Source organism: Heterodontus francisci, chromosome 1, assembly GCF_036365525.1.
Source record: "Heterodontus francisci isolate sHetFra1 chromosome 1, sHetFra1.hap1, whole genome shotgun sequence".
NCBI classification, from domain to species: domain Eukaryota; kingdom Metazoa; phylum Chordata; class Chondrichthyes; order Heterodontiformes; family Heterodontidae; genus Heterodontus; species Heterodontus francisci.
Window position 1 is genome coordinate 225,807,297 of NC_090371.1, and position 15,535 is coordinate 225,822,831.

The 15,535-nt window shown below is 44.1% G+C and overlaps 1 protein-coding gene across 1 annotated transcript in view; it reads right to left on the bottom strand.

Moving 5' to 3' along the window:
- The window catches only part of rxfp1 (relaxin family peptide receptor 1), a 224,134-nt gene that overhangs the window by 137,378 nt on the left and 71,221 nt on the right, over positions 1–15,535 (bottom strand). Inside the window, exon 3 of the mRNA XM_068033983.1 lies at positions 5,722–5,871. Within this exon, the coding sequence (XP_067890084.1) occupies positions 5,722–5,871 (150 nt within the window). The remainder of the gene's footprint in view (positions 1–5,721; positions 5,872–15,535) is intronic.

Genomic DNA, 15,535 nt, shown 5'->3' on the forward strand with positions numbered 1-15,535 from the left:
GGAGCCGGTGCTGCCAAGGCCATCCTGGTGATGGTAAGTTGCTGCCTTATGTACCTTTTCTACTAACTCCTCACCCTGATTCTGAAAGGTGACATGAAAAGGAAACCGGCAATTGAGTGACCTTCTGGTTTCCTCCCCACCACCACGTCCCTCGCCCTTACCCATCCTTTATGCTTTTGTGCTTTCTGATAGCCAAGACCTGCCGGCCTCTCAGCCTCCGCAGCCTCAGGCAAAAGGGAGAGAGCAAGAAAAGAGCTCTGATGAAGAAGCACCATCACTTGACTCAACACTCGCAGCCACCAGCTCAGATACTGGCATTGTGCAAATGTTAGAGGCTAGTTTAGAGTCGGTGAGTCACCAGGCATGAGTGGGCTGCAGCCAGGACAGAGATATAGGTCAGCTGACTTGTGTACTCTCTGGAGGGTGGGGTCACACATCAGTTCTACTGCAGGGGTCTCAGATGAGAACCACTGGGATGGACTATAGAAAATTGATGATGATGCTGCAAGATGCTTGGTGCATTGGCAGTCTGGCCAGATAGCCTACAGTCACTGACTAGGAACATGGTAGAGTCCAGTTCCACCATGGCACAGGGCATCATTGATAGCTTGGAGCCCATCCTTTCCACTGTAGAAGTGGTGGGCACCTCCATGGCAGCACTGCCAGACTGACCCATGACACAGCATCTGCTGGCCACTGTCTCAGCTGCCTGCAGCACAGGAAGACGCCTCCTAATGTATCAGTGCTGCAATGGAAGCTCATGAGATCCCTTGTTGCTGGCATGCAGCCTCAATGTTGCCATCCAGCCTCAGATTGTTGCCATCGTGCTTACAAATGCCAGTGCTCTACAGGGCATGCAGACTCTCACAGCAGTCCAGCATTCTGTGCTCCAGCAGATAACAAGATGCTGCTCCAGGTGAGTGGCACCGTGGTGCATGAACCTGCTGTTTTCTCTCAGGATGACAGCATTCGTGCTCCCACCATTGCCACTCAGTGCCCTTGCTGTTACCTCTCAGCCAGCTAGCCCATGCTGGCACCCATAGCAAGGTGGTGCAGTCTGAAACCGGGCCCTCAAGACCCGGAGATGCTTAAGGGCAACCTCCAAGTCCATCAGCAGTCTCCCCTAGTGTAAGTCAGCAGCCATGCAGCAGCCATTGGGGTAGTACTGTGTGGGAGCACTAGGCCAGGCAAAAGCACCCACATGACAGGCACTAGGTGGATACACAAAGGTGATTAATTCTTTTTTTTCTAATATTAATGTATTTCTGGATAAATTTGTTGAGTGAAGGTTTTTGCTGTTGGTCCTTATTGAGTGTTGTTGGCCAAGGGTCTTTGTGATAGGGAGTCAAAAATGATTGTACTGTAAGGGAAGGCTGGATCCATGTTGGGGCGGGGAAGTTCATTTCAACTGAAGTGAAGCCTCACAATATAGTCCTTCTCGCTCCGTCAAGTTGTATGTGATGGATGTGCTGTGCTCCCTTCCTTTTCCTTCTATTCCTCCTCCTCCTCCGCTTTATCCCCCTTTTCTTCCTCCTCCTGAGGTTACCTCCGAATCCCAGGAGGTAGTGGCTGGGCCCTCATAATAGTGAGAACAAAGAACAAAGAAAATTACAGCACAGGAACAGGCCCTTCGGCCCTCCAAGCCTGCGCCGATCCAGATCCATCTATGAGGTTGTGGAAGACACAGCACACCATCAAAAACATGAATACCTTCTTAGGCATGTACTGCAATGATCCCCCCAGCAATCTAGGCAGTGAAATCTCTGCTTTAGGAGCCCAATAGCTTGCTCCATGGTGTTGCAGGCAGCTCCATGGCTTTCACTGAAGGCCCTCTGACCTTGCATGGTGGGATGGCAGAAGGTGGTTATGAACCATATATGTAAGGGGTACCCTTGTCGCTGAACAACTATCTGTTGTCTGTCTTGGAGGCTCGAAGGTGGTGGGAGTTATTGACTGCCACAGGATAAAAGCATCATGGGTGCTGCCAGGATAGCAGGCATTCACCGAGATGAACTTCTTGATGTGATTGCACACCAACTGCACACTGACTGAGTGGTAGTACTTGTGGGTGCAGTATCACTCCCTGTTGATGTGAATGGCCCACAGAGCTATGTGCATGTAGGCAATGGCACCCTGTAACATCGGAAAACCTGCTATTTTGGCAAACCCACATGCCCTTTCATCCTGGTCTGCCCTCCTCAGGGAGAAGAGGATGAAGTCCCTTCACTTCATGTCGAGCAGCTCTGTGACCTTCCTAATGCTTCTTTGGATGACAAATTATGACATGTTTCTAAAGTTGTCAGCTGCCGCCTGGAAGGAGCCAGTTGCAAAGAAAGAAAGGGTGACAGTGATCTTCACGGGCACTGAGAAGGCCACGTCACCCTGGTTTGAGGCTCCAGATCTTTGTGAAGGTGTTGATACAACTCAGTCACTACCTCTTTAGTGATTGCTCCTGGCTCATCCCAAAGTAGGACTGCTGCTCCTGGAAGGTCCTCTCGGGATAGGGGCTTCTAAGGACAGCCTTCCTTCTCCTCTCTCCTCGCAGAGGTTCCCCTCTCTGCCAGTCCTGCGCATGTTGCTGAACAAGTGGCACAGCAACTACTGCTCCATACCACCTAGAAGGTCAAGGGCAGCAGATACATGGGAACACCACCACTTGCAAGTTCCCCTCCAAGCCACACATCATCCTGACTTGGAACTATATCGCCATTACTTCACTGCGACTGGGTCAAAATCCTGGAACTCCCTCCCTAAGAACACTGTAGACAAACCTACACCACATGGACTGCAGCAGTTCACTCCAGTTGCTGTGGCGCTTCCTGAGCTTCAATTCTGCAGCTCACCACCAATTTCTCAAAGGAAATCAGGGATGGGCAACAAATGTTGGCCTTGTCAGCGATGCTCACATCCCATAAACGAATAAAAAAAACCTATGCAATGCACAGTAATTCTCTGCCTCTCTCTAGTCAGCAGAAACCATCAAATTCCTCCAGCAACTCACCATAGTGCTTCCATCAACTTTTCCTGAGCGCAATGAAGTCAATAACATGTCAGTTGCAACTTGTTGAGTGGGCCTTTAAATAGCCCCAGAACAGGGCCCACCTTGCTTCCTAATGCTTGTTGTTTCAGGAATAAATAAGGAAGACATTCCCTGTGCATTGTTGTCCAATTTTAGTACTCAGGCATTCCATGAGCCCATTGACGTCTGTGACATCATGATCTCGCTCTTTCAACTTCTTTGAGGTCACACAGGGGTCACACTTGCCTGTGCCACTCCAGTCGCTGCAGTCCCTCCTGCGCTTCAACTCTGCAGGTAAGTCTGCTTATAGCGGCACTACGCAAATGAATTTTTGCGGCCTATAACACAGTTCTTCTAGACAATGCTCAGAAGGGGCTAAGGGCCTTTTATTTTATCCAATGAGAGCAAATTCCTAACCTAGATCAAGTTTCAGGCATATGTGCCAAACAGTTTGCCTGCATGGCTCAGAGCTTCTCGACAAAAAGTTAGATTCTGGGGCTAATTGTAACAGTCCTACCATCAACCTTGCTGAAATCAGCAAAATCAGTATATACTTACCACTGAACCTGGAACTTCTCAGATCAGTATGGGCCCCCTCAGTGCTAATCCTACTGCACCATTATAACTTCACACATAGCAGGGTTTTCGACTTAAGTTACAGAACGTAGTGGGAGAAACCCCCAATGACATTCACCCCCTCTGCTGCTCACTGCCTCGCTGAGCCAAAGGAGCTGGGGTGGCACAGAGGGAGAGAAGTTGGTCATCGTGACGCTCGTTTCTTGCATAAAAATGTTGCGGTGGAGGGCTTTGGTTTTGCATTGCAATCTCTCATGCCCAATGTTCCCCAGAAGTGCACTTGCTGCCAAATTGGAACTAGGCAACTTCCAAATGTCCAGGGTGCCCACATGAATCAGGTATGAGGTGCCCCGAATATGCAAATCAGGGCCCTAATGCCTTCTTTGAATACCATACAAAGTTTATCATTGCAGCATGTTCTGTTCAGTTTTTCTGGGTCTATAGCAGCCTAACCAGTGTCCCTTTAAATGGATCATTGGAGGCTGCCCACAAAAAGGTACATAACATTTTTATTCTTTCATATCTGTAGAATCAGGAGGAGCAGGAGATCGCCACAGAAATAATGCGGGTAGCTGCTGGCCACATTCCCTGCCCCCCACAACCTTTCTGTTCACCTCCCCCCATCCTCCCAGGACTTACTAGTGGGCTGACTCGAGTGCCAGCCCTATACAAATATTCCATACAAAATGTTTTAGATACACAGTGTAATAAATATGTGTTTTATGGAGAGAGAGAGAGAAAGCAGTGTAGCAATTGATACTTGAATCAAAGAACTAAACATTTGGAAATAAGGTTCTTTCTTTGAACTGCACAATTAAGAGGTAATTTTTCAACTTTGCACTCACTGTAGGAGTCTTGCTTGATGGAAATTCAAGCATGTGTTTTATGTGCCTGAATTTCGATATGTGTTCTCAGTGGAGGAGGCAAAAGATGCCCCATTTGTCTCTATTCTTAGCTGATTGGATTGTGCTGGTGTGCACAAATATATTTTTAATGTTTTTAATCAAAGGATTTGTCGTCTGGGCTGCCTGTTCCACATATCTGTATGCTTGAATTTTGGATGGGAAAGAGTAGAAATCATCCAATGGACTTTATATTCGGAAACATTAGACAGAGCTAACAAAGAATAATGCACTGATTATTCAGGTATAGGGAGATTCATGTGTATTATGATTTTAAAGGCGTATTATCTTCATGAACATGTGGGAGACATTTATCTGGCCTCTTCTGCTCTTCACTCTGCCTAAACCAAAAAAAGGCACCTTTTTCTGCAGACCATTTTAAAAGAAATGTGCCTTTTTCCAGTAATGTTTTTTCTTATAAAGAGCTGCAGTAACAACCTGAATGTATAAGTACTAAAAATGTATCAGAGGAAAATAGGGGGTAAAGAAAAGAAAAACTACAGAATAAACTGAACACATAAAAATGAACCGAACTTACCCAGGCATAATTTCAAATATATTTGGCAGATTTTCCGCTGTTGTACTTGGCCATGAGTAATTGTAATAAAAGACTGCATAAAGGAATACCAGTCGAGAAGGATTGCACGTCTTCAACACAGCTCATCTTATTTGATGTTCATTAATTTAAATCCTCTCTGCCTGATTTTCCTCTATGTGCTCCACCCAGCTGATTATTTATGTCCAAGCACAACAGAGAAATAATTGTCATATTCACAGCCATGTATTCAGATTGGGGCATTTGGTCAAGTGAGCAACATGCTTTGGGGTTATTTCAGTCACCTCATCAGTACTAACTGAGCCAGGGGAAACTAACTTTCACTAGAAGTAGATGTCAGATTGATATGTGTGTAGATCTGACCTTGTATAAAAATGTATATGGTTCTGGTCTGGTGTACAGGAAAGTAGCCTGATAAGAATTTAAATATGATTCAAGTGAATGGGTTTGAACACACAAAAGGTCAGCATTGCAACAGAGTGAGCATTCAAGTGGATTTATTTCTGGCACCTTCATTTCAGGGTCTCTGAGTCAGTTTGAAAGGGCAATACATCTGATGATGAATGCAATGAAGGATATAATTTAATCATTTCATATGCAACTAACACTGATCATTGCACAGCAACATTTTCTCTTTTACAGAAAAATATAGCTAATTATATACATACCACAGTTTTCTTCATCGGCTCTATTCCCACAGTCATCCACATGATTGCAGTGGAGAAGCTGAGGCAAACATTTTGAACTGTTTCCGCAAGGAAAGTATCCGAGAGAACATCCAGTGCGTTCTCTATGCAGCTCCAAGACATTAAAAGCAACTGCAAACATGATAAGAAAATCATTTCATTTAATAAAAACACTTGATCATGAATCTCATTCTTACCTTAAGGTTGTAAGTTACTAGTGGTATAATGAGACAATGGCAAACAATTAGAGCATTGACTCATGAAGTTAAAGTGTGGGACAGTTGGGGGCGGCACGATGAATAAATTTTCATGGGGGTTCAGAGTAGCATAAGCAGAAGAGAGAAACCCTGGAAAAATGGTATACATCAAGTTATATTGATCCAGAGAATCCTCGAGGTAATTCAATCCCCATGAGTTTAGAGCATTGGGATGTGGGTTTTTTATGGTTTATATGGTTTCACGTTTCAATGGTCCACACACACTGATCCACGTGTCATTAAACATAGGTGGGTAGGGTTTTTCGTGTCTTTTCTTCCAATTTAATAGCAGTAATGGGGAGGGGTGGGGTGGGAATTTGGACTCACTCAGGTGCCAACCTTGGCGCAATGGTAGCTTTCTAGATGCTGCTCAAAAAATGACTGAGCAAGTTTTTGACTTTTAATTTTGTTCTGTGGGGCCAGGAAATGCACTCCAACCCTCTGGGATCGCCTCCCCATTCCCCAACCTAATCTGCCAGCTGACTCAGCCAATTTCTCGTAGTCTCACAATTACTAAGCTGCAATGGGGTGTGTGCAACTTGTTAGTGCCATTTAACTTGGGCTTGAACCTGAAAACGGTTCAGGACCCTGATGGTGGCTTTGACCAACTTCAGCTGACTGTAATCCTCTTTTGCTTGGAAGCCAAACATCAGTTCCTGTGTCTTTTAAATAATGGTAGCAGGCACTCATGCCTCTGGTAGTGTAATAGGGGCTCCCAACCCTTGGAGCCAGTGTAATCTTGGAGAGGCACTCTGACAGTTTGAGAAGGGGAGCCAAAGTCTGGTGTGTCAAAGAGATCAAAAGTACAAGCAAAATACTATGGATGCTGGAAATCTGAAACATAAACAAGAAACGCTGGAAATACTCAGCAGGTCTGGCAGTATCTGTGGAGAGAGAAGCAGAGTTAACGTTTCAGGTCAGTGACCCTTCTTCAGAACTGGCAGATATAAGAAATGTAAAAGGTTTTAGGCAAGTAAAGTGGGGGTGGGGCAAGAGATAACAAAAGAGGTGTTGCTAGGACAAGATCACAGAATAGCTGACCAGAAGGTCATGGAGCAAAGGCAAACAATATGACCTGAGGGTTAGAATGGTTTTGAATCATCTACAAGGAAAAGGCCTGACACTGAATGGAAAGTGTGAATTCTCAAAGATGTCTATTCGTTTTCTAGGGCACATTGTTAGTAGCAAGGGCATAATCGCAGACGCACAAAAGATGAGAGCCAGTAGTGAATTCCCAATTCCTACTTCGTTTCAAGATCTTCAATGATTCCTTGGAATGGTTAATCAATTGGCAAGTTACTGAACCCTTAAAACAACTATTAAGGAAAGCTCAAGCATGATGTTGGAATGCACATTAGGAGCAGGCATTCCAAAGGATCAAGGAAATGCTGATTTCACAAGATATCTTAGCATATTATAACCCCTCACTATCGCCCACAATTGCAGCAGCTGCCTCATCTCCAGGGTCAGGGGCAGTCCTTTTCCAAGAACAGCCAGATGGATGTCACAGACCGGTTTATTATGCGTGGCTGGTTCTGATCCCAAACACAATTCTATCAGGAATAAGTGACTTTCATTGTTTCAAAATCCATAAAGTTCTTCAGCACTGTAACATAGTGATCAGTCAGTTCCCTACTCTCTTGATTTTTTAAAATCGAATCTATGGGCTGAATTTTGTCAGCCTCGAAGAAGTCCCACCACCAGGACTGAAGGCGGAAGCAAACACTGCACTGTCAGATGGTGAGTCCCAGGGGCAGCACTTTACCAGTGGCAGCACGAAGGAGAGGACATCTTAATGCCAAGGCGTCCTCCAAGACATGTAAGTTTTTTTTGAGGAAGCTGGGGCCAGGCAGGTAGGCAGACCCCGTTGATCGGAGGTGGGGAGTTTATTTCAGCAGTGGTAACTGAGGTGTGGGGGTGGCCATTGCTGCTGGGGGCCATGGAGTGCCCATCAAAGGGAGTTTACCTGGCGGTCTCCCCATTCAGTGGCAGCTCCTCCCATCACTGGTAAAATGCCGGCAGCGGGGGCACGGGAGCCCTTAATTGGCCCTTAATTTTCTCAATTGGCCGCCTAGCTGGCGGATGTGCCGCTGAGGTTCCTGCCACTGGCAAAATGCCGTGTCAGTGGGAAGACATTGGGCTCCCCTCCCAACACCTTCCCTTGCCACATTACCCACCTCCCAGCCTGTCACCAAAGGACTGGTAAAATTCAGCCCTCTATATCTCATATAATATTCTTCCATGGCTGGCAGCAAACCACAAACCTCTATAAAAATTTCAATTTTTTTCCATCCTCTATGTATCCAGGTAAAAATTTTGGACGTATTTGCAAAAGAGGTTTGCCAAATAAAAATCAGGGTGTGAATTTCTGTGGTTTTCTCCCATTTGTCCACTGTAGTTTGAACTGAAAAGCTGCGGAAAGCTTTGAAAAATGGCATTTCCTTGGCTCTTCTGCCCAACTTACAGTGAATGAGAGAGAAAACCCTTGCAGAAATTCAGTCCCCAAATTGTCCACATGCATCCAGTGAGGTAGCGAGGTACATTTATTCCCTGTTAATGCCACAAAATATTCATCCAGTTCCTTTCTGAATTAAGAAAACTTTATTTTTGATACTGTCGTGAGAATGGGGAGAGTGCTTGGTCTTGTGTTGCTCTCTCGGCCAATGCAGCCTCATTGGAGTAAAAATCTGAGCCCCGTGTTTCCGTTCAGTTGCACTGTATTTTTTTCAGCGCAATTTGCCCAAAATCAGAGAAACCAGTGCAAAAGATTGTGGAATTTTAAGCGCAAATTACATTCAGCGCATATTGAGTTTCCGCAATCTTTTGCGCTAGTTTAAAAAACATGGCACTAGAAGCAGGCCCTGCCCACAAAACTAGCCACGTCCCGGATAAATTAATCACCAACTGGGAGTTTCCACGAATAGTGCTCATTTCTCAGGCCTTCCAGGTGAATCTAAAAATTAAGCTGGTTCTTTTATGCACAAGGACTCTAATCGACACTTTTTAAAAGCTTTTGAATTTAGTTTCCTAAGAAACTGACTACTATACACCAATGTAGCTACCAAATGGTTCAGTTTTTTAAAAGTAATTTTCAGTCATTTGAAATTGGATTACTCACAGATGGTGGATTGACAATGTGATTAAAATGCATATTTTTTGTGATAAACCCATTTTCAGCTGTATTCATCAAACTGCACCAAATGTATCAGGGAATAACTTCTAAGCATAATTTTTTTTCTTTAAATTATGTTTTAAAATGCTACCTGATTGCACTGGTTCATGGCAGGTTTAAAATTCCACAATATGCAAATAAAATTGAGCAGCAACTCAAGAACCAGCACAATTGTGGGTGCTATTAGCACCCAGATCGCTGATTGCACCCAAAGTGGAAACTCTACGCCATGATACTTGGCATTCGAGTAAAATTAAGTTTACAGTCATGATGCTGGATGAAGCAATATGAAACTGCTGAATTATTGTTGTTTCACACAGACCCCACAAGCATGTACTATGCAAGTTTGCATTGTAAGTTTTCCAAAGACAAATCCAATGTCTGAATTGATAATAGAAAGCTGACTAATTTTGATAACTAATTTTGCAGAGTAGCCCTTCAAGGTGCTTGTTTTAAGAGTCTGCCAGAGGTGCCTAAAAATGTTTTGAGTATTGCTGAAAAAAGAGACATTTTGTCAAAGCTTTTCATCTTGTACTCATCAGGACAATCCACAAGAATACCAATGTAAGGGAAAGCAACAACTTTATACTGTATGAGAAGAGAGTGCTGATTGGTTGTCAAGTGGACTCTGGTAGAGGCGTTGCATGGGGAATGCACCAGTTTATGGTGACTGACAGTTAACTGCCAAGCTTTGTTTGAAATTTAAACCAGGCAGCTTGACTCTGATTGGTCAAGGCATTGCCCTGAGGAATGAACCAATGAATGGCTGTCACTTATTTTGCTTCGCTGAAGCAGACAAAATGTGTGTACATGCTCTTTCTGTCTGCATATATTAATACACAGGGCCTTGTTCTTTGCAGAGGAGCACCAAAGTACAGCAGCAAAGAGAGACAGATGCAGAAAAAACTAGGTGGGATCAACAGCAACAGAACAAAAAAATAGTGTAGAAGGAGAAGGAATTAGGTGGAGGGAAAAAATCAAAGCCACCTAGTCTATTGGAATGCAAGGAGTGTTACAAATTCAATTGACGAGCTATAGGCGCAAGCTGCCATATTAGTTTATGATATTATGGCTATAATGGAGACGTGGCTTAAACATTCCTAGCAGGAATAAGAACTAAATATTCCGGGGTACAATGTATTCAGGAGGGATGGGGAAGAAAAAGTACAGAGATGGGGTGGCAGTCTTGAACAGGGAGTTTTGTAGAGGGGCGATATACTAGAGGGTTCAAAGATTGAATCTATTTGGTTAGAGTTAAGGGACAGAAAAGGACCTGTAACATTGCTGAGTGTTTATATAGACTCCCAAATAGTGAGAGGGAGATAAAGGGCAAATCTGTAGGAAAATTCCGGAGAAGTATAAAAATAATAGCAATAGTAGCAGAGAACTTTAATTACCCTAGTACAATTTGGGGGAAACAGAATAAAGGACAAAGAGGGTGAAGAATTGCTAAAATGTGTATAGGAGAACTTTCTTATTGAGTAAGATTGTCACCCAATAAGGAAGGAAGCAGTGCTTGATCTAGTTCTGGGGAATGAAGTAGAGCAAATGGAGAGTGCTTTGGTGGGAGACCATCGTGCTAATAGTGATCAAAAAAAGTTAGGTTTCAACGTAGTTATGGAAGGGGACAAACTAAAATCAAAGGTGAAAATGGCCAGCTGGAAGAGAGCCAATTTCAGTGATTTGAGAAGGGATCTAACACAGGTGGACCGAATGGATTCAACATGGACTAAGATGCCGTCCATAGGGCATATTGCTCTTTTCAGGCCCTGTAGAATGTTTGACGTAGTTCTTTGGAATATTTCCAGTGCTGATGTTATATCGAATGGGAAACAACTAAAACAAAATCTTACGAACAGAGTAATGAAGATTGTCAATAACCTTGACTTCTCATCCAACGGGACTTGCCAAAAGCCACTATTCCCGTTGAGCTTTGTGAATATGGTACTTTTGGATAACTTTGCCAAGCTTTCGTCTACTGAGGATATCAGATGAATTTCTCTGGCTACAGCCTTATTAAGTTAAGTCTACACAAATGTGAAGATCACCATTAGGTTTAGAAACTGCAACCATTCCCGAGCACCACTCTGTAGGCTTAGTGACAGCAGAAATGACTCCCATCCCCATCATCTCTTCTAACTGAAATTGGACCTACTTCATTAGTGGGTGTGGTATCTTCCTCGGCATAAAAAGACTTACAGGTTTAGCATCTTTTCGCAAGGTAATATTGTATTCGTTCTTAAGTCTTCCTAGACCAGTAAATAATTTCGGAAAGTCTTTTTGGAAGTGACTCTGCTTGATTCTGTAGAACATACAGTGTTTCCAATATCTGCTTTCCTTGGTACTGGAGTGTTGCCTGTAGCTTTCCTTTGACTTTCACTTCCATTCCTCCCGGACCATGTAACTGAGTTTCTGTTGGTTGCAGGCAATGTGTTGATAACCATGGTTCGTTGTCTGATAAAACTGTTACACTTGCTCCAGTGTCTAGTTTAATGTTGGTGATATGACCATTAACATATATATCTGCGGTCCAGAATGCCTGATTAGGGTCATTTATCTCACCAAGGAAGTTTTCTGATTTATCTTTTGATGGAGATTGTTCAACTTCATGAATAACTCTCTGCGTGAAGACTTTTCCATTAGAACCTGTGAAAGTAGAGGTTTTACTTTGGCACATCTTCCCAAAATGGCCAACTTTCTTGTTTTCAGGACGCTGTTCATACCTGTGGGTGTTTTTGGCGCCACAGCATTGGCAGGGTATTATGGCGTCATTCCCTGCCAAGTGTACCTCCTTTGCTGGTGCTTCTTTTACAGTCCTGTGCTCAAGGAGCTGTATGGTTACTGGAGGTTTCCTGAACCAAAGTTTATCTTCACCTCTCAGGATTGCTCTGTTCTGCTGACAGATCTCTGATTGTCTCATCAGCTGTATTCCTTTATCTAGGGTGAGTGCTTCCTTAGACTGCAATAAACCTCTTAGGGATTCATCAGTAATACCTATTACAATGCGATCTCACATTAATTCTGCTTTTAGATCTCCATATTCACATCCTTCAATCCGCCTGTAAAAGTCATTAATAAAAGCATCTACCAGTTCACCTGGTTTCTGGATCCTTCTGTTGAATTTTGACCTTTCTAGAATCTTGTTGCTCCTGAGGTTGAAGTAATTATCAAAGGCTTTTAAGACGTCTTCAAATTTATCCGATCTCTCATTAATGCCTTGTCGAGCAATAACGCAATCTGCTTTGCTCCTATAGAATAAAGTAATGTGCTGACTTGTTCTACTTCAGACTTGCTGTCTAATTTTGAAGCAATTCTGTACCTCAAAAATCGTTTTCTCCAAAGTGACCAGTTTTGAGTTTGATTTGGTCCTTCCATGGCCGGAACCCTTCTCCGCAAATGACCACCCTTGCTTCGCCGGGGCCCGACTGTTTACCCCTGACGAGGCAACCAAATCTTACCCTATTTCTTGGCTCCCAGGCATCTTCTCTTCATGCTGGGACCAAGAGCTGCCGGCCCGCTGATTGGCCGGCAGCTCCATTAGGTGGGACTTCCTCTCTCAAGCGGATGGAAGTCCCGCCTTAGATCAATTAAAGTCCGAGGACCTGTAACATACGGAACGGATCCCCAGGTGAGGCGGAAGCAGGTTCGCCACCGACTTTTATGTTGGAGGCCAGCTCCCGTCTGCCCACCGTAAAAGCCAGCTCCATGTGTCCAAACCTCTCTGGTAGCATCCATTTAAGAACCACGGTTTTTCTGAGATTTCTAGGTAGCTTTTTTTGATATTCCCTCCAGTATTGGAAGTTTTCCCGCGCTATTCAACCTCGCACAGTCACTGTCTTTCCCGGAGCAAACCTTCTGTTAGACTATTTATTTCCTGAATGCAGCTTTGCAATACTCTCTTCATTGGCTTTACCTGGAGTATTGAGCATTTGCAGCCTCCTTTTTTTTTGCCTCGCGGTCGCCACATGTAATGACACCGAACTTGGATCCGCCCTTGCTAGGGATTCAGTTCCCCGATGCTGCCTGTCCAATGCACTGTTAAGAACAATTTTCTACCGTTTTCAAGGGTTGCTCACCAAATTCCTGACCGTTGCTTGGTTCTCTGACGCATAGCCTGTGATCACTGGACTGGGATTTGTTTTCACAGACCACCACGCCTCTGTGGTGCAGAATGAATGCCTCTGCAAGCCGACTCCCCAACCCTTCGTCAGCTCTGGAGCTCCTCACAACCTCCTCTCAGGTTCTACAATTTTGGCCCCACTTTTTCCAGATCTAACTTTCCAACCTTCTTTTCAAAATTTTTTGGGTGTTAAAGTCATAGAGTCATAGAGTTATCCAGCACAGAAACAGGCCCTTCGGCCCATCGTGTCCGTACCGGCCATCAAGCACCTAACTATTCTAGTCCCATTTTCCAGCACTTAGCCCGTAGCCTTGTATCCTATGGCATTTCAGGTGCTCATCCAAATACTTCTTAAATGTTGTGAGGGTTCCTGCCTCTGCCACTCCTTCAGGCAGTGTGTTCCAGACTCCAACCACCCTCTGGATGAAAACATTTTTCCTCAAATCCCCTTTAAACCTCCTGCCCCTTACCTTAAATCTATGCCCCCGGTTATTGAACCCTCCGCTAAGGGAAAAAGTTTCTTCCTATCTAACCTATCAATGCCCTTCACAATTTTGTATACCTCAGTCATGTCCCCCTCATCCTTCTCTGTTCTAAGGAAAACAACCCTAGCCTTTTCAGTCTTTCTTCATAGCTGAAATGCTCCAGCCCAGGCAACATCCTGGTGAATCTCTTCTGCACCCTCTCCAGTGCAATCACATCCTTCCTTTAGTGTGGTGCCCAGAACTGTACACAGTACTCCAGCTGTGGCCTAACTAGTGTTTTATACAGCAAGATTGTTGTATGTCAAGAACCACTGCTGTTCACCATATTGTATATTTGGTTAGTCTAGCTAGGAGAGATTACTGAGTCTTCAGTAAGTTTTAACAATAACTAGTTTCATAGTCATTTAGTAGTATTGGGTGGCACAGTGGCGCAGTGGTTAGTACCGCAGCCTCACAGCTCCAGCGACCCGGGTTCAGTTCTGGGTACTGCCTGTGCGGAGTTTGCAAGTTCTCCCTGTGACCGCGTGGGTTTCCTCTGGGTGCTCCAGTTTCCTCCCACATGCCAAAGACTTGTGGGTTAACAGGTAAATTGGCCATTGTAAAAAAAAATTGCCCCTAGTGTAGGTAGGTGGTAGGAGAATTGAGGGGAGGTGAGAGGGGAAAAATAGGATTAATGTAGGATTAGTATAAATGGGTGGTTGATGGTCGGCGTGGACACGGTGGGCTGAAGGGCCTGTTTCAGTGCTGTATCTCTCTATGACTTGAGTATTGCTGAAAATAGTGTTATCGAAGCTTTTCACTAATCAGGACAATCGCAAGAATAACCGATGTAAGGCAAAACAACAACTTATACTGCATGAGAAGCAAGTGCTGGTTGGTTGGCAAGTGAACTCTGATTGGTAGAGGTGTTGCCATGGAAAATGCACCAGTTGACGGTGACTGACAGTTAACTGCCAAGCTTTGTTTAAAATTTAAACCAGGCAGTTTGACTCTGATTGGTCGGGGCATTGCCCTGAGGAATGAACCAGCGAATGGCTGTCACTTATTTTGTTCAGCTGAAACAGACACAATGTTTGTAGGTATTCTTTCTGTCTGCAAAGAACAGGGCTGTTCACAATGTGCAAGGTACAGGCCGTATCCAACCAGCCTGTGCTTGCAAAACTCAAAACACAGTGTCCAACATTAAATGTGATTCCGTGATTGGACAACATTTGCTAAATAATCCACAGTGTTCTAAGAATTACGTTGACAACCAATTTAAGATTGTCAATAGGGCTCGGAGTGCGGCGCATTTGCGCGTGCTGGAAGCTACATATATTAATACACAGGGCCCCACAGGAGCTTGGAAGGTAGCAAATGTCACCCCACTATTTAAGAAGGGAGGGAGAGAGAATACAGGGAACTACAGACCTGTTACCTTTACTTCAGGAGTAGGGAAAATGCTAAAATCTATTATAAGGGATGTGATAAATGTGGATAATAATGATCTGATTGGGCATAGTCAACATAGATTTATGAATGGGAAATCATGTTTGATGAACCTGTTGGAGTTTTTTGAGGATGTTACGAACAGAATTGATAAGGGGGGATCGGTGGATGTAGTATACTTGGATTTTCAGAAGGCTTTTGATAAAGTCCCCCACAGGAGGTTGGTTAGCAAAATTTAAAGCACATAGTATAGGAGGTAATATACAGGCATGGATTAAGGATTGGTTAACAGGCAGAAAACAGAGAGCAGGAATAAATAGGTAATTCTCACGTT